The sequence below is a fragment of the Enoplosus armatus genome, chromosome 5 (genome assembly GCF_043641665.1).
Source record: "Enoplosus armatus isolate fEnoArm2 chromosome 5, fEnoArm2.hap1, whole genome shotgun sequence".
In the NCBI taxonomy this organism is placed as follows: Eukaryota; Metazoa; Chordata; class Actinopteri; order Centrarchiformes; family Enoplosidae; genus Enoplosus; species Enoplosus armatus.
The window spans coordinates 5,029,074-5,053,921 of NC_092184.1; the positions used below are offsets into that span (position 1 = coordinate 5,029,074).

The 24,848-nt window shown below is 42.5% G+C and overlaps 2 protein-coding genes across 11 annotated transcripts in view; both read left to right on the forward strand.

The window, feature by feature from the left end:
* The window catches only part of actn4 (actinin, alpha 4), a 54,840-nt gene extending 50,237 nt beyond the window's left edge, over positions 1-4,603 (forward strand). For 3 of the 10 annotated variants that reach the window (XM_070906486.1, XM_070906487.1, XM_070906492.1), the window contains 3 exons: positions 253-333; positions 3,120-3,278; positions 4,049-4,603. In XM_070906486.1, the coding sequence (XP_070762587.1) occupies positions 253-333; positions 3,120-3,278; positions 4,049-4,207 (399 nt within the window). In that variant the 3' untranslated portion in view covers positions 4,208-4,603. Of the gene's footprint in view, positions 1-252; positions 334-2,322; positions 2,389-3,119; positions 3,279-4,048 lie in introns of all 10 variants that reach the window. The other 7 variants (XM_070906488.1, XM_070906489.1, XM_070906493.1 and 4 more) reach the window with 3 other exon arrangements.
* Positions 4,604-7,426: 2,823 nt separating this feature from the next.
* On the forward strand, positions 7,427-23,373 carry LOC139285920 (SPARC-related modular calcium-binding protein 1-like). The gene is made up of 10 exons (XM_070906611.1): positions 7,427-7,507; positions 15,674-15,848; positions 16,531-16,764; positions 17,053-17,106; positions 17,472-17,519; positions 18,553-18,633; positions 18,915-19,107; positions 20,177-20,250; positions 20,554-20,647; positions 23,034-23,373. Exons 1-10 carry the CDS (start codon positions 7,427-7,429, stop codon positions 23,371-23,373), a joined length of 1,374 nt encoding a protein of 457 aa, XP_070762712.1.
* Positions 23,374-24,848: the final 1,475 nt, after the last annotated feature.

Here is a 24,848-nt window from a genome sequence, read left to right on the forward strand (position 1 = left end):
GCACGTGTTGAAGTGACTGTTTGAGTGTGTTGGGTCTTCACGGGTCCATCATGGCCGCCTGTTGAATTGTGTGCGTTGACATTGTCTAAACATCCATGAATGTCTGCCTGTCCGTCTGTCCCTCCATCCTCCGTGTCCTCATCTTCTCCTTGCATGCTGTGGATCACATGGTCTCCATCCACCACCATCCCCGTGTTGCGATTCGTTCATCCTCATGTGGCGCTCTGTCATTGGGTGTTTGGCCGATCTCAGGACCACAGCGGGGCCCTGATGGCCGAGGAGTTCAAGGCCTGTTTGATCAGCCTGGGCTACGATGTGGAGAACGACAAGCAGGTAGGAGCTCCAGGACAGGACAGGGCGGAGGGGAAGAGTTGGTGTTTGTCAGGCCTCTGAGCAGGAGAGCAGAGCGGAGATCACTGCCAGTCACATGCAGCTCTGATTGGGGCTAAAGGTGTTGATTCTTTTCATTATTGATTTGAAACCATCGATGTTTTCATTGATTGTTTAATCTATTAAATGTATGACGTATAAAACGTCTGCCTTGTTACTTTGACATTTTCAACATAATGTACCTTTAAATGATGAGTCTTATCGAAACTTATTTGTAGTCAATTTAATAATTTAAAGATAATTTTAGCACTAATCTGGATTACAAAGGTTTTATGATCTGTTTTTAGAAACATTTCACCTGATGTTGAGTCTTAAAACACAAAAATGTTAATTAATGTGTTTTTAAGAAAGGAGTCATTGGTATTTGTCTGTTAAATCAAGAATACAGTGGACAAGAACAATATCACCTGCAAAACCATCTTAAAAAAAGATCATAATCTCTCCAAAGACAAAAGCCGGATTATAGATCAAATTGGTTCACTCATTTTCACTTTTTACAGTGCAAACGCACAGAAACAAAAGCTTAATGCTGCAACTCAAGGAAAATAAAGAGTGGATATACAATGACACTATGACACCATACAGCAGTGAGAAGTAATACACATAGCATGTATACATTTAACATATAAATAAGACGAGTTTGCTGTTAACAGGACATACACAAAGAAAAAGAAAAAACAGGGAGAAACAACAGACACAACACTAACAATAACAGAATTATAATCCCATTCACTGCCAGTGGCCCTCATTCACACGAGTATTCACCTGCCACACCAAAAGACTTGCATACGTGAAAAGTGTAAGCTGCAGATCAGCTGTACTTTATGACAGTAAATCATTTTACAGAGTCTGGACTGTATTTAGGAAAGGTCCCCAGGCTTCCTGTTTGAGTATTTAAGTGAATATCTGATTTTCTCAAGTTTTAAGCAGGACATTATGTCTGTTAATCACTGCATATGAGTAGTGCAGTGCCGTGCACACGGGGAGGCTGAATGAACCAGTTTAAGGAAGTCCATGTATCCACTGGAAGAGAGAGGCCCAAATCATCCTCCCATGCTGCCCTAAGCCTGTCTGTGGAGACATGCCTCAGGCTGGACACCTTGTCATAGAGGACAGAAAGAAGCTTTTTCTGAGGTGGATTTAAAGAGAGGATAGTGTCAACAATGGTTGCTTCAGTAGATGTAGAAAAGCTGGGTGACTGAGAGAGCATATAATGCCTTGCTTGTAGGTATCTGAAACGCGGGAAGATTGAATTTTTTGCTCGATTGCTCAAATGATGCCAAAGTGTTATCTATGAGAAGATCCTTAAAACGAGGGATTCCCTTCCTGCCGCATTCTTGAAAGACAGAGTCCTCGTTTTCAGATTAAAAAAAATATTCTTATCAAAACACTTCTTCAAAGAAGTATCCCAAAACAAAAAAAAACATTGTATTTAGATTATAGATTGCTTCATTCATGTTTTCTATGATATGACTGAAGCCACTTGTTAAACGAACTGGTCTGTGATCAGTCTGTGCTCCTGCTCTGAGGCTCCTGATGAGCTCCAGGTCAGACAGGGTTCAGTCCATCAGCATGAAGGGCAGAGAGATGTTGTGTCCCTGTTTGTCCACCAGGGGTCTCTGTTGCTTTGTGCTGCTTCAGCTCGATCGGGCTCCCTCTCACTCTCGTCTGTCTGTCAGGTTTTACTTTGAGACTTTCGCTGTTAACTGTTTTTATCTTGTTTTCACCTCCCTGAACATCACTCACTCTCTCTACAACATTTTGATATCTATATTTCTGTTCATCACTCCTTCCCTCTGCTCCTTTCTTTTCCATCTCTGTCTTTTCATCCTCTCATTCCTCCTCCTTCTCTCTGCCACTTCTGTCTCTCCGACTCCACCCTTTCTACACCCCCACGCCCCACCCCCTTTGCTGTGCTGTGGCGGCCCACAGAAGCGCTCAGGACAGATGGTCTCAGAGGATTTCCGGGCCCTACTCATTTCTACAGGAAACAGCCTGGTACTGCTGCTTGATGCATGATGCTCTCACAGGGTGTCCGCAGGTCTAACAATACCCTAATTCAGCTTAGTTTGTCCAATTCAAAGCCTGTAATGACTTGCATGAGGTGGAGTTTTGACACCATGTTTTGAATGCAGTTAAAGATGTTCAACGTCTCCCATCATGCAAATCTTCCAGTGAGAAATTGACCCACTCATGATTAAAGCTGGATAAGCGCGATACCAAAACGTTTTTTCTTGTTAATGTATTCTTTGATCACATATTCCGGACATATTCAGTCCTTTTTTTAAATCAAAACTTTGCTGAATATTGAGTTTTAAGAATATTTCCTAAATCCTGACACCTGCAGACACCCTGCTCTCTCTCCCTGATCCTCTCGCTGCTCGTCTTGTCACGTCTGTGTAGCTGCTTCCTGTGCTGCATTTACTGACCGAAGGAAGATGTCATTTTTCACGTAGACCGTCCAAATGTATTGTCCTCTGTGCCCTCATCGGTGTGTGTTTCCCATAGATATTCACCAGTGATCATGTTATATATTTATATGCATGTGTCAAAGTGTGAAGTATAAAATATTGGGACCACGATCACAACTTTCTCCTGGCTGTTCACCGGCTCAGTCTATTTCGTGGTGGTCCTGATGTTTTACACACAGGTTCTGTCTGCCTCTGTGTGTGTGTGCGAGTACAAAGTGCTGTCTCTCCTGGGTTAACCCCTTGTTTCTCGGTTGCCAGGGCGACAGCGAGTTTGCTCGCATCATGGGCATAGTGGACCCCAACGGCAGCGGCGCCGTCACCTTCCAGGCCTTCATTGACTTCATGTCCAGGGAAACAACCGACACAGACACAGCGGACCAGGTCATCGCCTCCTTCAAGATCCTGGCCGCTGATAAGGTGAGCGTGTGTTTATGCTGAAGTACGTACTTTTTAGTTTAATTTTAGTTTTAGTTTGTACAGGTGAAATAAATCAGAATGGTGTTTTGTAATTAGATTCATATTTAAAATAAAATGTAGTGTTTTTCTTCTCGAACTGAAGTAAATTTCACTAGTTGAACATAAGTGAACAACACATACAATTAGCTTTAATTCTCATATTCATAAATTGAGGAAGAATTTGTGAAATTGCAATGTCACCAAGAAAACAACAACTGAATTTCAGAACCAGAAAAGTTCCAAAACAAGACGTTTTTTTTTTTATCATGAAAAGTAATTAAATATTTGCTATTCTATTCTTTTTCTAATCTATTCATTTTTTCGTTTTGCGTCCTCCTCCCTCGTTGTCTCTCATGTTTTTTTTCATGGATTCTTACTTTTTGGGTTCTAGTTACCTCACCTGCTCTGTTCGTCTCTCTATTCTGTTTTATCAGTTTAACATTGGCTCCTAAAACACAGTGAGGGAGTAAAAGCTACATAAAAATGTGAAGCGAGACTTCCATGACAACTAAAAAACAAAACAAATACTAATGAATAATCAACATGACCTGTGGGATAAGAGAGTGAGCACGTTTTTAAAGTCATGCACAGCACCTTATTTATACTGCAGCATTTCATATATGTAATGCATATCAGTAAATTGCTCCTGTAAAAATGAATCTCTGCAATTTTATTGTTTTGTTGTAAATGTTGGACCTCGCTCACTGTGGGACCCTCTCTGTTTCCATCAGAACTTCATCACCGCCGAGGAGCTGAGAAGGGAGCTCCCCCCCGACCAGGCCGAGTACTGCATCGCCCGCATGGCGCCCTACACGGGGCCCGATGGCGTACCCGGGGCCCTCGACTACATGTCCTTCTCCACCGCCCTGTACGGAGAGAGCGACCTGTAGAAGAGACGAGAGGAAGAGGAGGGCTGGACAAACGGAGGAGGGAGAGGGGAGGGAGGGAGAGAGTTTTCCTGTGTGCAGAAGAGACGTCAGGAATCGAGCGTTTTGGAAGAATTTGAGTGGTGGTTGTGAGGTGCCCCTGCGTGTGCCGGTTTAGAAATCATCAGACATTTTTAAGACTCTGAGCTTGTTGATTGGACTGTAGTTAGGTTTGGCCTCTGCCGAATGTTTTCCAGCTCCGTTATGTCATAAACGCATCGAGAGTAATCAAGGTCAATTTGTCGTAAACGTTATGAACAGGCATATCCAGGGGCAGCTGTGGGACAGGGGGACAGTTGCTCTGTAGTGTGGGTCCTTAGCTTCACCCTCTCTGCCTTTGTGGGGTTAAACAGGGGAGGGACAGGGTTTAGGATGGGGGGGGGGGGGGGGGCACAAGCTAATCTGATACTTATGCTAATTTTTGTTTATTTTAATTTTTTTCTTCTTGCCAGGGGGGTTCAGGGTGTAAGGCGGGGGGCGGGGCGGTGTGGGGTTTGACGTGGCGACTGGCGAGGTTTGTGTATTAGATCCTAGAGAGATATATGCTGCGGGGTTGGGAGGGGGGGAGGGGGGGGTTGCCGAACAACCAGAGATAAAATGACATATTTACCCATAATTCCCATGTTGCTGGATAAGGTGACCTGTCTAACCTCAGCTCTTTTCCTCCTCCTGTCTTTGTTCATCTCTTTTTTTGTTAATTTTCTGGAGCAGGTGGGTGGTGGGGTGGAGTCAGTGGTCAGTGCGGGTGGGAGGAGGGGGGCGGGGCTCAGCGCTGTATATACTTATTTTTTCAGTGCGAAAAATGACACACACAGTCCCAGTTGTTGAGAATAGTCGACCGCAGGCTTTCATGTAGGTGACATTTATTAAAAAAATGAAATGAGAAAACACAGAAATGTAAAAGCCAATGACAGTGACACAGAGAGAGCAGTTTCACCAGTGGATAGGTTTGAGCTTCCAGACGTCTTTTCAGGTTTTTTTCTTTTAGCAATGGAAAATACTCGAAATGGAAAAAGTTGGTAGCCATGAAGTTGAGGCTTGTGTACCTAAAGGCCTTCTCCTGTATAAATCCCATGACAGGCAACACCATAATTATCCACAAATATTTGCTTCTGTGAAACTATTCTCGTCCTGGGGGTGGGCATCAGGTGCTTATTTAAATACAAAAACTATACATTTATATGATAGGTAAGACTGTAGTAGTAAAAGTTAGTCCAGTTTTATATACCAGAATCGCACACACAGAAATATATACACGACATGTCATGGATGCATTTGATTGGCTGAATGAAGGTTCTCGCACTTCCTGGATTCTTAGGGTCATCATGGTAACACGCTGTGGAGAGATCCGCATGTGACTTTTGGAAAAATGGTGGAAGTAATAAAATAAAATATAAACGTGCCTATTGGTGGCTACAGCCCTGTCCCCCTCTCTCGCTCTCTCTCTGACTTTCTCCCTACCTCACTCTCCCACTTCCTCCCCCCTTCTCTCCCTCCATCCCTCCATCTCCTCATTTGTCTCTGAAGAAAAGGGAAAGAAACTTTACTGCAAGGAAGGAGGGAGGGGAACGATCGGGGAGGGGTCTTTATGTAAACATTCCATTATGTGCAAATAAAACATTAAAAAAAGGAGATTGTTATGTAAAAAAAAAAAAACTATGCAATCATAATGTGTTCGATATCTGAGTTCTGGGGAAAGTTGTGGGCATCAATCAGGTTCCCTGTCTAAATTACACAGAGGATAACAGATTTCTCCAGTGTCTGTTGGCTGTTAGAGGGAGAGGAGGGGGAGACAGGGGGAGGGACAGACAGGGAAGGAACTGAGAAGAAAAGACTTGGACCAAAAGCTTGTGTTTCTTTTTTTTTCTTTCTCTTTTTTTCCCTGCGAGATTGGAGAGAAATGAACTCTGGAATTGTGATTTTCCTTTTTTTTGTACTCTTTAATATCAAACCTTATCTGCTGTACTGGAAACTGCAACGCCTTCTGTCTCTAATGATAAGTGAGTTTCACAAAGCACACATAAAAGTTTCCTTACAAAATACCTCTGCTTGTTTTGGTGCCTTTTATTCAGTGTGTGTGTCTTAAACTTGAGATCTGCTGTCAGTGAGAAGTCTACATGATGGAGGCTACAGGCAAAACAAAAAAACAACAATCCCATGAAAAGATGGGGTTCACTTTCATATTCAAATATAAAAGGGAAAACAACAATCCACAGCAAAACTGAGCCCGATTTTCATGTCATCTTGGTGTTTTTCATCTCATGGCCTCGCCACAATGTAGCCTTGAAGGTTTGATGTTACATTGGCACATTATTTAGTGCTCAACACTTATACATAACGGTTTGTTTATAAAATAATAAAAGAAAACCGAAAAGGTCCCTCCCTGTTACTGGTGATAGATTTAACTGAAACGGATATAATGAGGTTGGAAGAAACTTTACAACTCTGCATGAAACATGGGCGATGAGAGTTTGATATGATAATGAGAAATGGAAAATTACTTGGAGGTATATTTAGTTATAAAGTCCAACTTAAAGTAATCAAATAAAAACATTAGTTCCAGTTAACATCCCATATACAATTCAGTTCTGTCAGCACTTCAATGGAAATTATTATATATATATATATATATATATATATATAAGTGGGCAACATAACTCGTGAATTAAGATCATTTGACTTTTGTTTAAACTTTACAGACTTGGTGAGTTTGAGGAAGTCACGGTGCACTCTCTCTGTGGGCCTGAACCCGTGACGTTCTTTAGGAGGCTGCCGGTGTTTCACAGCGTGCAGATGACACCAAGTTATTTTAAGCAAGTGTAAATAAAATGATGGTGTAAAAGCAAAAAGACTGAGGAGGACCACAGGAGAGCCGTTAGTTTGGACCTTGTGGATTTAGGCCCCAGCAACGGAAATGGGCAGTGCCTGTAGGAGAGGAGAGGGTCTGATCTGCGACACTCTGCTGTGCTACCCTGGAGCAGCAACATGAGCAGCTCGGTGACACCCGAAGAGGGCCCGGTCTTTGTTTAGATCCTCATCATCCTCATCATCATCATCCTCATCATCATCATCAACCGCCACAGACTGGCTGCGGCCGCTCCGCGCGCACCGCGGCCCTTTGAAACCTCGGGACTACAGGGAGCTCGGAGCACGCGGCCGCTCCTCTGGTCCGCTGCGGCAGGAATGATGCTCGCGCTCACCTTCACCTGCCGCGCGCTGCTCGTCTTCCTGCTGTCGGAGTCGGTTCAGAGCGACAGAACGGCGGTAGGACCCCAACTCTAACTTACTAACAAGTAGCCTGCTGAGCGGAGAAGCGAGAGCGACGCGTTTAGACTTGATGCTCTCTGGGAAGATGACGTCTGTCTGACGTCTGTCTGACGTCTGCCAGCTGCTCGGAGACATGAGTCTATGCTCACTGACGGGCCGCCAGTTACTCCAGTTTAGTGCTTGTGCCTGAAAACGTTGTACATTTCCTTCATACCAGCTTGTCAAGCTGCAAGTGTAAACACATATTTTTTTGAGGCAGGTTTTTATGAATGATTTAATATTACATATACAAAAGAGGAGTGACTGTAAATGCTATTGGCTTGTAATTAGCCAACTGGCTAAATGCAGTGCTTGGAGGAAAATCCCAAAGTACATGGGCTTAATGAAGTTTTAAAACTTGATAGAAACATTTATTTTATATATTGATTTTGAACTATTAGCCTTTAGCCCTGATGTTGCTTCTTTCATTTTATTTAGATTCATTTGCCACTGACGCAGGCTACTGTAAGACTGAAGTTATTTGGACTCATTCGACTCTTAGTGAGAAACTATGTGCTGCACTTTCAATGAACCTTGATTTCTTTTAAAACTCTGTTCTGTTGAAGCTGCAAATCTTTAATAGCACATCTAAAGCTGAACACATATAAGCTACAGGTCAACAATATGTAGGCTGCTGTATAAAGTTAAAAACCAAGCTGAGTAAACACACAGGATCACGCTTTCTACGGGACTGCTCCGTAAAGTCCAGCATCCCTCCAGGAGGAAAAAGCCAAACAGAATACTTCTCAGGACTACAGCCAGTCTGGATGACAAACACAGTCCCTCAGCTTGTAAGCAGTAAAAAAGTGTGTGTTTTGTTTAATCTATGTAATTGGTGTACTGTTCAGGGACCATGGCCACTAACGGTTACACCACAGTGGCTCCAAACTGCCAGATTTGATCAACTTTATCTTGTAATTGGTTGAGTCAAACTGAACAGACTTGGCAACACAAAACCCAGAACTGCTTGGCATTATTTTGGTTATTCTGGCAGCGTAAAGTAAAATATTGATTTTTTGATTTTCAGGATGAAGAGATTAATCTTCATGTTTGATTTACAAGTTGTCCCTGGTGTGTGTGTGTGTGTGTGTGTGTGTGTGTGTGTGTGTGTGAGAGAGAGAGAGAGAGAGCTCCCTAGAGGACGGCAGGGTAACACCAGCCAGCAAGACCAAACCATAAACACACACACATTGCTGCCAGGCAAATATTTAACCTGCTACTCAGTACTCAGGGGAAACAGACAGGTGTGTGTGTGAGAGAAAGTGAGAACTCTCATGAAGAACAGCCACAGTAATCCAATAATATATTTTAACAGTATGCTATACAAATATCACAGCTACACGTGTAGAAATATGATAAATGAACTAAAGCCAGAGACACACTATAAACTCCAATAGAACATGGCAGTGGTGACATAGGTTAATAAAAATACAAAAAGTACATTGAAAAAACTAATGGATAACAAATGTTCAGTATAAGAGCCTATAGACATATAAATGTAACTTTACTATTTAAGACCACAGATATACAATGTTCCCTACAGAAAAACAAACATTTAAAACATTTTCCGCAGCGTATTATAGACTTTTGGATGAAGAATTGTGTTCTTCAGTTTCTTTTCATGTCAGTGAGACAGAAATGTCAAGATTTGAAGTCACTGATCCGTCAGATTACTTTAATTTCATGCCTTCATGCAGTTGAGGGCAGGACTTTTGGGGAAAATGTTCCTTAGTGGTGCATTTAAGTGCTCCTGGGAAGCTCTGACAACTTGAGACTTGAGAGTGAAGTTTGCTGCAACCTTTGCAGCATTGTGGAGAAAAAAGAAATGTATTCTACAAGTCCTCCAAACAAAAAATGACAAAATAGGTTGTTTGTAATTGCCTTCCAAAATGACCAAAGAGAGTGTTTTCTGATCTGAAGCCCCTAGTCGGACGACATTGTTTGCTCAGGCCTTCCAAAACACACTGTTTTTGGATCTGCCACCAGTATGGTTAAGGTTTGGGTAGGTTTAGGCACATAAACAACCTGGTTATGGTCAGGGAAAGATCCTGGTCATGGTTGAACAAAGCAGATGTTGACTGTTGGTAGTAAACAGGATGTAAACAGTGGCCTTCCACATACTGACGTCCTCTCTAACAGGTTTTGTGGATCACACACCCTCTGACTCTGAGTGACAGCACTCATAGTTTGCACAGCCACAAGAGGTCCTCGTCAGGTAAACAGAAACATTGATTGTTTTAGGCATTTTCTTGGTGAGGATACTTCAACTTTAACTGTATTGTCCCCAAGAGGGTATTTGTCCCACAGCCAGGTAAAACATCAAACAAAGACGTGAGCATAAAACATAATAAATACATAAAACATAGTACGAATATGTAACAACAACTGCCTAAAACCCTCCACACAAGCTCACATAAACAATATATCATTGAGCACAACATAAACCAGCCTTCGTCATCCCACCCAGTCATCAATGGTTAAAACAAGATCACCATCATCACCCACCAATAATACAAGGGAAGCTGATCATCAGCTGAGTCGTCCTGAGCACTGAACAGTTTAATAGCACGAGAGATAGAATTCTTTTTCACCATTCTGACAACACAGATTTCCGATGCAGGTTTCCCTAGCAACAACAAAGTGTTCTCTGTAATGTTTCTGTCTATATTCACTCGATAGTATCCACCACTGCACTTAGTGAGCCACTGGCGCACTCTCAAAGCCTGATAGGAGTTGTAGTTGTAGTTTTTGAGTGATAACAACAACCAAAAACTTTGGGATGCCCCTGCGGCTTAGGTGGGACCATGACCATGACCATGACCATGACCCGCAACGTCCCCGGTGTGAGTCCGACTGGGGACCTTTGTTGCATCTCTCTCCCTTATTTCCTGTTGTCTCTCTACTGCTACTATTTAACAAAGTACTTCAAACTTTTTTTCTTTGTAAAGTATGAGCACTTCATCATTTTAACGATCTAGTAATTGGGTCCACATTCATTACTAGAACCTGAGGGACGATTTTAGCTTTTCAGAAACACCATTTAAAGAAAGCTATGGAACAAAGGCCAGCTTGGAGAAGGAGCAGGACTAAGTTTAAGGGTCTAAGTTTGACAAAAAAACAAGATATTCACTCACTGTCTATATATATCTTAACAAAGTTTCAAGTCTCTGCAAGTTGTCTTTCTTACTGTACTTGCATGAACTGAACCCAGCGGCTTTTTTAAGGATCGGAAATCAATCTGAAAACTGAGCGTGTACCTGCAGGAGTGTTACAGGCTGATTCATCAGGAGAGGAAATGTGTGTTTGTGTGTCTGTATGTCATCAGTGCTGAAGGGTGTGTGAAAGTGATGTTTGTTCACACACAAACACACATCTGAATCCCCTGAGATGTTAAACATGTCATCATTATCCCTCTGTGTGTGTGTGTGTGTGTGTTAATGATCGGTTTAATATGCGCTGCTCAGATTAATGGCAAAGAGAGAAAGAGCTGCGTTCACAAGCTCCCGTACGGCAGCACAGGCAGTTTGTTCATGCGCTGAAATCCCGCCGCTGGGTGTCGACAGGCCTCTCAGCAGCATCAGCGACCCTCGTCCAGGCCAAACATCGTGTTCCGCAAAGCTCTGGAGATGAGTCTCTGTGTTTTCCTAAAGCAGCCGGTAGGCGGTATCTGGAATGTGTGAGGCAAGAGGAGACAGTGGTGGCTTGTTCTCGCTTTCTCTGCTGCTCGCTCACTTCCTGTCTCTCTCTCTCACACACACACACACACACACACACACACACGGCATGGCTGAAGTTTTATAGGCCCAAAAACACTGCTGGTAATTGTTTTAACACTGAGGATATTGTAGTTGCTGTAGTTCTACCTGACAGACAGGAAATCCAGGCTGCCCAACACTTTGCACCTGGGCTCCTGGCCCCCACTACTCCTTCATCCCCCCACTCCCCTATTCCAACCTCCCTCCTGTCTTCCACCCAGACTTTCATTCCTCCATTCTCTCTGCACTTCTTTCTTAATTCCTCCAATAGTTTCCCTCAAATTTGTCCTTACCTTTGTCCTTTCATACACCTCTTCCACAGTCCTCCCGCCATTGTTCTTCCTCTATCCCTATATTTCTCCACCCACCCTCCTTTCTTTATTCTTAGCACCCTTTCTCCCTGAAATCATCTTCTCTTTTTCCATTTCTCCCTCCGTTCCTCCCTTCTTATGTATTTCATTTCTCCCCGGGTTTTAATGCTGCTGCAGTCCTCCCACTAATTCCTCTTCCACTTCTTCGATTCATCCCTCCATTCTTTCCTAATCTTTCATTTATTCCTCCCATATTCCTCTTTTTCATGTTCTCCCTTCTTTCTTCTCTTCCTCCTTCCGTGCTTCCCACCATTTTTAGTTCCAGCTCCTCCTTGGATTTCTCCATTTCGCCATCTATTTCTCCATCCTTCATCGCTTCCTCTATGAGTCCCTATTCCTTCCCTCCATTCTCTATTCCTCATCTCTCCTTCTTTTCCATACTCACTTTCAAACTTAGTTTCACTCTTCCTTTATTTCTCACTTCCATCCCTTCTTCCATTCCTCCCCTCATTTCCTCTTTCCACTTCTCCGCCTGTTCCTTCCTTCATAACTTCCGTCTTCCTTTCCTCTGTCTCTTTTTGTTTTTTCACTTTTACAGTCAAACATTTATGTCCAAAATCAACAAGGCACAACTGACAATTTGATTTGATTTGTTATTGAACCTTTATGTAGCCTGGAAGGTCATGTGATGGATTTTCATGTTTACACTGGTGTCTTGACGAGAGGAAACTTACATTTACTGTAGCTGTTAGTATTCAGAAAGTTCTTTACTTTGCCAGCTGTTGGTGGAGTTGGGGCAGCACCCATGTGGTTCAGGGAGGACCTGGGCAGAAATTATTTTCTGCTTTGCTTGGACTGCCTACAGTTTTAGTAAAGCTATACTCTCCATGCACTGTTTCACTTTCCCTCCCCTAATCCTCCTCCTCCCTCCATCGCCTCCTTTACTTCACATCTTTCCAAAAAGTCCTACTTTGACATTTTCATTTTCAAATGGATGGTTTTTTTCCCCCCAAGTTTCTGACAGGTTTGGTTTTATACTTTCAGTGAGGAAGGCTAGCAGCGGCGAAAAGCATTTAAGGATAAGAGAAAGTATCAGACACTTCTCTTTATTGATGTTGTGTTGGAAATGTGTCGGTAAAATGACCTCTTGTTATTTTAGTAATCATCAAAAGGAAATCTATCATCATAAAATTAAATCACAAATATGTATAAATGCAATATTAAAAATGTATTTCTAAATAACTATAACAATATTTATAGTTATTTAGAGCTGCAATTCATTTTCATGTCATTGTCCATGTGATTATTTCTTCAAATAATCGATTACATTTTATTTATAACATATGAGAAAATAGGGAAATTACATCATCAAAAAACAACCAATAGAGGAGCGCATTCAATGTTAAACACATTTTTGTCAAAATGATTATAAGGATAATAAAAACTGTTAAAAATGTAGCTGTTGATCGAATAATCGACTGGGACTGATTTCATTAAACCGGGTCATATTTAATATTTGATGTGTGCAGTCAATGCATTCGTTAATGTCTTGACATTAGAGCACACAGGTCTCATTCACCACTAAATTATGTCAACACTGCAGACACACTGTGGCTAATTTACTCTGTGTGTGTGTGTGTGTGTGTGTGTGTGTGTGTGTGTGTGCCAGCATGTGTGTAGTGAGAAAAGGGAGGCTGATGGACAAAGAGGCACTGATGGTGTGTGTGTGTGTGTGTGTGTGTGTGTGTGTGTGTGTTTTCAGTGAGTCTGCGTGTGTGTGTGTGACGAGTCTCGTGTATATTTTGGAGACGTGTGTGAAGGTGTGTGTGATGCTGAGCTGAGTGTGTGTTGTCAGGCACCTGGAGGAGCATGTGGGAATGATTTAGATCATCACGCTGGCCAGACTCCTCTCCCCCTCCTCCTTTCTCTCCTGTCTTTTGCTTCTCCTCTTCTCTGTTTTCAGTTCCCTCTCTCCTCTCCTTGTTGCCTCTCTCCTCTCCTTGTTTCCTCTCTCCTCTCCTTGTTTCCTCTCTCTCCTCTCCTTGTTGCCTCTCTCCTCTCCTTGTTGCCTCTCTCTCCTCTCCTTGTTGCCTCTCTCTCCTCTCCTTGTTTCCCCTCTCTCCTCTCCTTGTTGCCTCTCTCCTCTCCTTGTTTCCTCTCTCCTCTCCTTGTTGCCCCTCTCTCCTCTCCTTGTTTCCTCTCTCCTCTCCTTGTTTCCTCTCTCCTCTCCTTGTTGCCTCTCTCCTCTCCTTGTTTCCTCTCTCTCCTCTCCTTGTTTCCCCTCTCTCCTCTCCTTGTTCCCTCTCTCCTCTCCGTGTTGCCTCTCTCCTCTCCTTGTTCCCTCTCTCCTCTCCTTGTTGCCTCTCTCTCCTCTCCTTGTTCCCTCTCTCCTCTCCTTGTTGCCTCTCTCTCCTCTCCTTGTTCCCTCTCTCCTCTCCTTGTTGCCTCTCTCCTCTCCTTGTTTCCTTTCTCCTCTCCTTGTTTCCTCTCTCTCCTCTCCTTGTTCCCTCTCTCCTCTCCTTGTTGCCTCTCTCCTCTCCTTGTTTCCTTTCTCCTCTCTTCATTGACATTTGTGTTGTGTGTTAAGATTAAAAGAGGAATCGCATGGTGGAAACGTAGTCACCAATACAGAGTTTGATTTTGTGGGAGATTTCTTACACAGTTACAGATTAAACGATACTGTGAGGATATAATACAGGTTATGAGGAGTGTTTTGATAAATGATTTGTGCCAAATTAAAGCTTTTTAGGTGAGTTTTAGTGAGTTAATATAATTGGAGGATGAAGGATCTGGGCCGAAGGTCTCATTGTTGCTTCTGGTCCCAGTAAGAAAGTGTGAAAGTTATGGAGCAAATTATTTTCGATAGCCTTTCTGAGCCTCCATACATGAATGTGTTTATTTGGTGCCTGTGGTGATACCCAATAAAATGCAGTGTAGAGGCTGGTAGAGACTAATAATCCTCTGAACTGTATTCTTCCTCACTTATGGCGATGTTAGACTTTGTGTTAGAAGCAATTTACTCAATGAAAATTAGCCTATTATTAAATGTGTCAGCTGATAAAAGAGGGAATGGCAGCGTACAGTATGAAAAGCTGTTGGCTAAGTATCAGGGTACATAGACCTTTAGGTTTCCATTAGCTGGTTAGAGGTCTTAACATTATTTCAGAATATTTTGCTGTCAGCGACTCGTTTTACATTCGTGCAAAAGCTCCTGTTTAGCTTGAAATATCACGCTGCCTGTGTAGAAGTCTTCCTGTCAGGCAGAAAGCCAGTCGCCCTCCTTCCTCCTTCTCCTCCTCCTCCTCCTCCTCCTCCTCACCACAGTCCCTGGCTGCTAAGACAGAGATGGAGACACAGCATCACTCTGCAGGAACGACGCTGCCATCCTCGCCTCAATCAGTGAAGTTTATTCCCTCACTAGTTCATTAAAGTGGAGCTCTAATACGGCAGCAAAGAAAGACCTGCTCACATCTCTTCCTGTGCTCAGCCATCCTGAAATGTTTTCATGTTTCAGATGTGTCGACTGTTGTGAGTGACACCCATTCTGCCTCTTTCCTTCTTCCCTTCCTCTCCCCCACGGTCCAGTATTTCCAGGCGTGACATTGAAAGCCTGGCACACTAGCTGCCAATTTATCCTTCACAGACAGACAGCCATGCAGAGGCTATAAAAATGTATCCCTGTATCTCTGCTTTTCACCTGCAGTGTTTTGGACGGTTTTATTAGTTCACAGCCACACTCAGCTGTCAGAAAACAGTCAAAAGTTTTGACTGATACACTTATGTGTTGTGGTGGCTGGACGAGAAGTACAGAAGGAAGGGAACATGAGTGCAAGTGAGTTTGCTCGAGTGACACAAGAAGAAACTGCTGCAGCACTAAGTAGAAGCAAGAAACTGTGATGAACATTAACTATATATGTTACATTTATTCTTTAATAAATAGCAGCATATAGTATAAAAACCTGTTGGCTGAGGATCAGGATGTCTTTTGAGAAGAAAATGTGTTTCCATTGTCTGATTAGAGGCTCTGTTTATTCCAAAATATATGTCTGTGTTTGCAGCCTTTCCTGATCACAGAGAACATGTGGCCTCGCGGTTGTGTCCTGGACTGCCAGAGGGGGCGCCACAGAGCTGTGTGTGGTAGCAACGGCAGGTTGTATAAATCACTGTGCGCCTTCCAGAGGGCACAGTGCATCAACACACAGCTCCGCCTCGCTCCTCAAGCACACTGCTCAGGTACAGCTACATCATCGCCACCTGCTGATAATCTCCCATGATTCATTGATTCAGTTTCTGCATTTTACTCATGCTTATATTCTTTTTTTATATTCATGTTGCCTATGTTACCTGTGTTCTCATGTTTGTATTATTACTTGGAATGAAATGGACTATATGAATAAAATTGTCATTGCCATATTGCTCACATGCTGACTGACTGCAGTTCCCTGAAGACCGAATGTTAGTTTTAGCATAAAATAATATACTGTAATATCATACATGCAAAAATGAACACAATATATAAGGACACTGATTTAGGAGGGTTGAAGCACAATGAAGTTACTGTAACTTATTTCCACAGTGATCCTAATAACAACATGAGACTACACCCAGACAAAACAGTTTGATTGCATTGACATCTAGTGTTTGCAACATGCTCTGTCCACACCTAGCACAGCACAGCATGCTACATCACTGCTGACGTGTAGTCACAAGTACAGACGACACCGTTCCCCCTGTTTCGTTATATTATAATCTTCTGATTAAAGTGACTCAGAGAAATGAACTGAAGCACAATGAGTACGTCTTATTGTGGAGAGTTCAGCAAAGTGACTGTATGTTCTCAGTGAACAGCGTTCACACTCCCCATCAGTGGGAAGCGCATGTGGCTACTAATGTCTGGATTTACCTTTTCTTTTAGATTCGAGTCGGTCCAAATGCCAGCTGGCCCGGGCTCAGGCCCTGGAGGCCAGCGCCCACAACAGTGGCAGCCCTGTCAGCCCTGTAGCTGCCATCTTTGTGCCAGAGTGCCATCTGGACGGTCACTTCCTGCCAGTTCAGTGCCACAACCAGACCGGATACTGCTGGTGCTCCACACCTGACGGCAAACCTGTCAGCGGTACCTCAGTCCTCCATCTGATCCCCAACTGCACTGGTCAGATTTATTGATTTACTTCATTCAGAGTTACACAAATGGGTGACAAAAAAAAAACATCCAACGTCTTTAATGGTTGTTTAGTTGGGGATAGAACTGAAGCCTGCAGCGTATGCTTTGCATTTGTAATGTTTATCCACTCAGTTTTTCCCCTTTCATTTGTCCTGCTGCTGTTCAGGAAGATCTTGGACAAATGTTTGTGAGGCCACAATTTTAAAGTTACTTAATTTAAATGACGTGTTGTGTATTTTCCACACTGAGGTGTTCAATATATATTATCCCAAATAGATCACATCATCAGGTTGGCTCAGACCACTGATGCAGATTCAGCTCCAATCAAAGGTGAGAAAGATGTTTTACTCCAAATTCACAAGGGCAGCATTGCTCTCTGCATTCATTATGTCGACGTTTTTTATTCTTCATATTCTCTTTATCTGCTTATATATATAGTTGTGCTATACATTCACAGAAAAGTTAGTTCTTCATGTCTCATTTTTTCAGTTTCCTTCTGGCTTTTCCTGGCATAACACTGGTTGTTTCTCTGCCAGACACACCTGCAAGAACTCCAACAAAACTCCAAAAATGTCCCTCTTTCTGCATAACTTTCCCTTTGTTCTTCTTCTCTGATTCTTCACACGCTTTCCTCCTCTGTCACGACTTTTTCCCTCCCTCATTCTTTACTTTCACCCTCTTTCCTTATGTTCCAGAGGAAGTTGGTGGACCTGGGCCTACATTGGACCCCAGAAAACCTTCAGGTGACAAACCGAACCTTCTCCAGTGTTGTACACATAACAGACATAAAACCACCATGACTCACATGTCATGAAGCATTACGTGCCTACATAAAAATCACCATACCATGCCAGCAGTGAATATACAGTAAGTCTTTTGTCCACTCACCAATGTACAGATGGTATATCCGAGTTATTCCAGACGCTTAATACTACTGATCATATAATCCAGGTTGTATTCGGGCATTTGTTGATTCATTAGAACAGAATAAGGAACAGTACTCATACTTTGTCTCCTTTCAGACTGACTTGCTGAGTGGACAAACTTGACAGCCAAAGCAAATTCCCTCCTTAAAATGTGCTGCACAATTTTCTGCCTCTTGATGTCTGTTTTTTTTATTTCTGCTTTCCTTAAAGAATGCAGCTCTAACTTCGCTGAAGGGGATCTTAAAACAGCTACAATTAATATCATAACAATGAATCAAATGACAGTGTGGAAACAATGTCACAGTGTGAGTCACATCGAGGCGTCGCTCGTAGTGATCGACCTACAGAGAAGGATCAGCTGAATCTGCTCCCCTCGGCTTTACGGGCCTTTGTTAAGCCAAGTTAGGGTTCGGCTAAGTTAAACTTTCACCGAGGGAATCGATCCATGGTGTGTTATACAGCAGTCATGCTCTGGTAAAGTGAACAGCTTCAGGGTCCCTGGAGCCTCAGCAGGCTTGATCTACTTAACGCTGTAAGATTTGAATAAGAAATACATCTGTCACGAAGCTGCAACAGAGAAGAGATGGTGTCGTTTCCACCTTAATGAAATACTGATGTCCATTATGGTGCTTTCCTGCCCGCTGGAACTGATGAGTAACACTTTAGGGAAATCCAAACCTTCATTTAAACATATGAATGAATTTAAACACAGGTTTGGTTTGGGTGCTGTTTTTGGGGTAGTGACGTTCAGATTTTCTCTCCCCCACCTTTCCTTCCCTCTCCTCTGTACAACATCTCCACAAGCAGAAGTACCTTTAACATTATTTGACAGTAAGATTCTCTTGTCCAGAGCTGACAGCTCCTCCGTTCTGGGTGACCATCCTGATGAACTCTGACCCCAAAGGAAACCGCTCGGTCAGACGACCCACCGGTAAGAGTCAGTGTGAGAGGATGGACTGATGTGGATGTAAAAAATATATCTGATTAACTCTGATTAATTCATTCTTAAGGTCTGTGAACATAATATGGTGACTAGATAATTATTTCACATCAATAATAAAGAAAGATGAGAAAAATTCTCCTTCTGAGGAGTAGTTTAGGGACAAAACTGAGATTTTAAGTGAAGAGTAAATGTATTGTCAGTAAAAATCCTCACAAATATGATGCAGTAATATTATGTGTGTGTGTGTGTGTGTGTGTGTGTGTGTACAGACAGTCCTCAGACGTGTGAGCGTGAGCGAGTGTCGCTGCTCTCTCAGATGCGTTCTGCCAGGCAGGAAGAGCGTTTCATCCCAGAATGCACTGCAGACGGCCGCTACAGCCCCGTGCAGTGTCACGCTGCTACAGGTTACTGTTGGTGTGTCCGGGTGGACAGCGGCAGGCCGCTACCAGGCACCTCTGCAAGGTACTCAATCAGCCAGTTCCATAGTTATGTTTTCTTTCTTTTTTCCTCTCATTTACTTTCCATTATCTCTGTCTTTTTCTTTTGATTGTACTATTTTCTTTCTCTTTACTCCTTTTTCTTTATCCCCCTCCCCCCTCCTCATTGGACATGAATGGTTTATATATTGTAGGCCCAAATATAATTAAGCACCGACACACAGAAGCATTTTGTCTTGATCATCCAATTTTACACCAATCACTGTCTCTGTTCCCTTGATGGGTTTCCCTTAAAGGAAACACACAGAACAAATCTGAATAAGTTGTGGTCGGACGGTTCTGTCCTCGAGGGCTTTTATCAGCGTTGTTGATGCTCAGCTGCTCACAAACTCCTGAGAGGAAAGTGTTGGATGTTTTCATATGATTGTTTCCTTTGGTTCACTGGTGTGAGGAAAACTCCCTGAGGCCTAATAATGTTCTTTTATTCTTCCTACTGACAAGCAGCGTAGACGCTTACTCTGGTTGTAATTCATTAGAAAGTATTTCATTTCATCATGCTTTTTATCAGGGAAAGACATTTTAATTTGCCTCTTGGTAACCAAATTTATATATATTATAAATCACATATATTATCATCACATCAACAGAATACATTTTGCATTTGCAGTTATCTAGAAATCAGGTCAATTTCTCCACCTCTGGGTGCCCACAGAAGGAGTTATAGTAACTTATATCTGCTTACAGCTACATTATAACTAGTATAGTTATAAACCATTTATTAAATATTTAAATACTGCTTATCAATGTTAAATAGTGAGGTTAAAGGTCATCAGCTGAGCCAGAAAGGATCAGGCCCTGTGATAATCACACCTCCATGAAGGTTAAAATGTTTGGTGTTCATTTAACTTTATGGTCATTTTGGAGGATGTAGTTTGAGGTGCTGTTGGGGTGTTTCTAATATTTACTCTACCTCTGTTGTTATAGATGTTGTGGTAAATAATTAGAAGCACCTTTCAGTGTAACGCAATACAAAGTATAATACAGTTTATTTCCTCGCCTGGTTCTTAAATTTGTAAAACAAACAATCTTTGCAGGAATCGCATCCCAGACTGCACTGGGGCAGAGGAGGCACCAACAGACAGGAAGTACAGGGAAAAACCTCTGCCAGGTAAATATGAGCATTCCTGTTACATGCTCTGAAACACATATTATATGATTTTAAATTCATGTCACAAAAATTGCAAGAATTCTGTAAAATGTGTCAGAAATGTTCCCTCACCTGCGGCAGTTCACAGGAATGTAAACACCTCATCCTGTTTGATTCATTTACAATTTGTAAAACCAAGGATCGTGTTGTTTGTGGTGAGGGAGCAAACATGACATCATCTCACTCACGGGCACTTCGGCAGGGTTGACTGTTGTCATGTGGAGTGGCCTAAGAAGTTTCTAACGGTCTATTCTGTCACCCCAGGGTGCCCTGGAGCTCGTAAGAAGCAGTTCCTACAGAGTCTGGTTAGAGCTCTGCAGCAAGAAGCAGAGCATGCTGGAAGTCTGAGTCCCGACCAGTAAGTCTAACTACTATCTACTGTACAGATGATTAATGGTCTCCTGTGAGACGATCTATCTATCTATTGAGTATTTATATATACAGTAGGGATTATTCAGTGAGTGAACAAGGGAGTGGTTGGTTTACATGACAAAATAGGTAGATAAGTAACAAAAGAAATGAGCAGAAATGTGTGAACAGGGTTATACTCAGTTTCTGATAATCCTTCAATTAACATAAGTAGATCAGGGAATACACCTGACCTGTTCAGTATCTAAAGCTCTGCATTAAAGGCACCTTAAAGGTAAGTAAACATGTTTTGGTGAACATTTGATATTTCGTCAGTGTCTTGGAAGCCTTGGAAACATGATAAATGTATTTTCTGGCTCATAGAACATTTCCAAAGTCATTGTTTTGAATTTTTAAAATCTGCATCGTTGGCATCATCTCGTGGTCATCCTCTTCTCCTCTATTACTGTCCCCCTTTTTCATTTTATAGCATGTTACTGCCACCAACTGTCTCCACCCTCTGCATTCAGCAGAGATTTGCATTGCGTCAACTCTGTACATACTGTACAAACAGTACAGATAAGGCCCATCTAAACTTAACTCTGCTGCACCACCGGTGGTCAAAAACTCTCTTTCTTCTCTCATCTTCCTTCTTGAATGTGTAACCAGCCACGTGTTGGACTTCCTCTGTAGCAGTGCTGAGATGCTGCTCAGAATGCCAAATGAAAACCAATTTCACGCCTCAGGGAACAACACGGACCTGATCAAGGACCTGATTAACTGCTGGAAACTGGAAGAACGGACTAACTCCATCTGTTTCCCTGTTCTGTGTTTCTTTTTGCCAATCAACACTTCAGACTTTCAGTATTTACCTCTTTCCCTCCATCTGTTTCTCTCTCAGTTCATTTACAAACATCCCTCTTCACATCTTCACCAATCTGTGTCTCGTCCTCCACCCTCTTTTCTATCTCACTTTCTCAACCAACTCCCGACATTACCATTTTATGATATAATAGCGGCCTCGTTATGTTCGCTAGCACTGCTGCAAACTCACACACACCACACACGATGCCCAGGTTTCATATCCTTCATTATTTTTCTTCCTGATAACTGTTTGCTGTTTGTTTTTGTTTCGGTCTGATACAGAAAATTGAAACTGGCTGTGTAACTGATAAGGAACCCAGGAGCCATCTGGTGATTGTGTTTTTCACCAGGCTGCATTGTCCTTGTGAAGTTTGATATTTATTGAGTTCTGCAGGAGTACCGTGAATAGAAGTGGTGGGTTATATTTGGTCAAGGTGCGAAAAACTCTGCAACACTTTGTCAAGAGCCACAGAAATCTGATTCCAGCTGTCTGAAGATGCCAACTGCTGATGTATAGGTTTGATCAAGTTTTGGCCATTTTAATTTTGTTACAACCTTCTCAGTTCACACTTTCAATACAGAAACTCCTACAAGTACTGAAACTAGTGCTGAGTTTTATTCATTTTGTGAACATGTGTGAACATGTTTTGTTTATGATGGTTTTATAAAGCTTGTGTGTTAAAAAAAAAAACTCAACTCAACTGCACTGATGGGTGTGGCTGGATGTGGTCTGAACAGGCTGAACGATATGCAAAAGAAATCATATTGTGATTATTTTGATAGATTAGGGTTAGGATGATTTTAGTGGCAATGGCAATTTTAGCATTTTGCACTGAAAAACATATAAAAACGTTGGCGATGAGATTTTAGCTGGGGTCTGTACCAAACAAGCATTTCCCCTGTTCCCTGTCGCACCACGATGCTCCATCTATAATGACATGTTGTGACACATTGCACCTTTATTAAAAGACTGCAGCTCCTGCAATTTGGATATTGCACCATATTGTGATTCCGATAATATTTCGACTTATTGTTCGGCCCTAGTCAGAAGTGTGCTTTGTTTGCCATAGTGTACTGACACACTCTGGAGTACACATGTACGTCACCGCAGAGGAATGAGAAGTAAAACCACCTCCTCAGGTTTTCTGAACTTGAACTTTCTAAACTTTTCATTTTTATTGTAAAGACTTGAATGGTGGCTGAAAACGTTTGTAGTTTCTTCCCTCAGACACTTTGTGATCAGCTTGTCTGTCACAATTGATGCTGCTGTGACAGCTGCTCATGGTGGGATAAAGGATGAAAATATATTATATATATATCATCAGCATCATTCCTGCTTCTCCAGCGTCCTTCTGTTTGCTCAGTAGGTTCCAATACATTCCTCAGTGCTCATGCCTTTTCCTGGCAGGTGCATTGACTTTTGGATGTTAGACCAACCACCTCCTGCTCCGGACAGGTTTTCAGTGGAGTAAGCTTTTAAACTGGTGTTAAATCTCTCGCCTCTTGGGTTTTGTCCCGTCTCTTTCCACCAGGGCCTCAAACACGCCTCCCTCCAGCTCTCCATCTCCATCTGTCAACACTCCAACCTCCGCCACTCCTTCCTCCTCCTCCCTGGCTCTGGACGCTGCTTCTCCTGCTGCCCTGGAGGCCGTAGAGTCTTCCAGGCCAGAGGTGGTGCTGCGGTGGCACTTCAGTCAACTGGATGTGGACTCCAGCGGGGTACTCAGCGAACGCGAGGCTCGACCCCTTCGCCAGTTCCTGCGACGGAGGCTGAAGCCGCGACGATGCGCCAAGAAGTTTGCTCAGTACTGTGACAGGGACAGAGACCGAGGCCTGACGCTGGAGGAGCTGAGGGTCTGCCTGGGCCTCTGAGGTGGGTCAGAGCCAGGTTTGTGTGACTGTCAGTTTTTCACATTTTCCTTTAAGCTACTTTCAAAGTCTTTTTTCTGCAATTAAATACACGAATTACCTGAAAAACAGGGACGTAGTGGATAGGTGAAGAGGGTTGTTAACGACCGAGGGTGATCAAATTCTTTCTTTAAACTCTGAGCGATAGCCGTGGAAACTGTAAATACTGCATGTGCTCTGTGGGAGAAAAAATGCTACCTTAAATACATTTTGTAGAGGATGTCTGAAAAGAATCAGGAAGAAAATCATCCTTGCCTTAACAAACTAATCATAGCTACACATCTTCAAGCAAACTTTAACACCCACGAGTGGCAACATAGCAGGAAAAACACTTCACCAACTTGAAAATCTAAGCCAAGGCACATTAAAAGATGGCAGGTTGGCCACCTTCAGCCAGTTTTCAGTGTCGAGAAACTGTGTTGCTGGAAGCAGTGTGCGTACTGTGTGCATGTACCACCTGTTCCGAGCCAATCCACCAATTAGCCTGATGGAGAGCAGGTGCAGCAGCTGGCATAGCTCCGCCTCCAGCTGGTGCTCAGAGGGAACCTGCTCACGCTATAGAAAACACATTTATGTTTCAATCAGAAGGTTCCTCAACACAATGAACGTGTTGATAAACTGATTAGTGCCTGCTGAGGTCGGTCATGTGTGCTCTTTACTGTAGAAACAAGAACAAAGAAATAGACTCGGCATTATTGATTAATCGCAATTCTAGTGACAACGTCCACTTCCAGCCTTTTCTACTTCAAGCGTGATGTGATAATGGAATACAGAAGAACTCCCACAAGTTTGAAGTTGTATTCATTTTGTAAGTAGAGTGGAAGTTTTAAATCACTACAACAAAGTTACTTATCAATTACCCAAAAAGCAAGTCGTTTGCAGCCGTGTCCCTTGTTAGGCTTTTAAATTTATATATTCTTAAACATTTATTCTGTCCTTCCCGATCTAATCCAGCATGACTTTTATTTCTGTTGTATTGCTGATACTGAGGTATTAACAGTGGAGATTATTCCGATAAGTAATTATGAAATTAATTTAAAGCAGCTATAATCGATATTTTTATGATAACAATGTATTAAATGGCAATGTGAAAACAATGTGAGAGACTAGCTGGTGAACACAGGGGAGCATTTCACAGCTAAAAAGACAGATGTTTCAGGAGTTGGTAGAGACCAAAAATAGAGTGAATACTGGACTTAAATTCATCACACAAACACGACTCCCAAAAGCAGCTGGAGGAAAGTTTGACTGCTTTGTGACAAGTAATTACATAATGATTAACTGATGATTAATATAGTTGTTCTCCAGTAACTCATCATTAGCTAATGTATATTTCTTGATTCAACTACTTCCTGATTTGTTCGTTAGTAACAGCATTTTGCGTTCTAAACTATTGGATTGTGGTGGAGTAGTAGAAGTAAAATGAAAATACTCAGGTT

What these genes read in the sequence shown, in the direction of transcription:
- LOC139285920 (XM_070906611.1), top strand. Translation starts at nt 7,427, where the DNA reads ATGATGCTCGCGCTCACCTTCACCTGCCGCGCGCTGCTCGTCTTCCTG. An exon ending in CTCGGTCAGACGACCCACCG is followed by an intron (nt 18,634 to 18,914) that starts GTAAGAGTCAGT and finishes GTGTGTGTACAG; the next exon opens with ACAGTCCTCAGACGTGTGAG. An exon ending in GGAAGTCTGAGTCCCGACCA is followed by an intron (nt 20,648 to 23,033) that starts GTAAGTCTAACT and finishes TCTTTCCACCAG; the next exon opens with GGCCTCAAACACGCCTCCCT.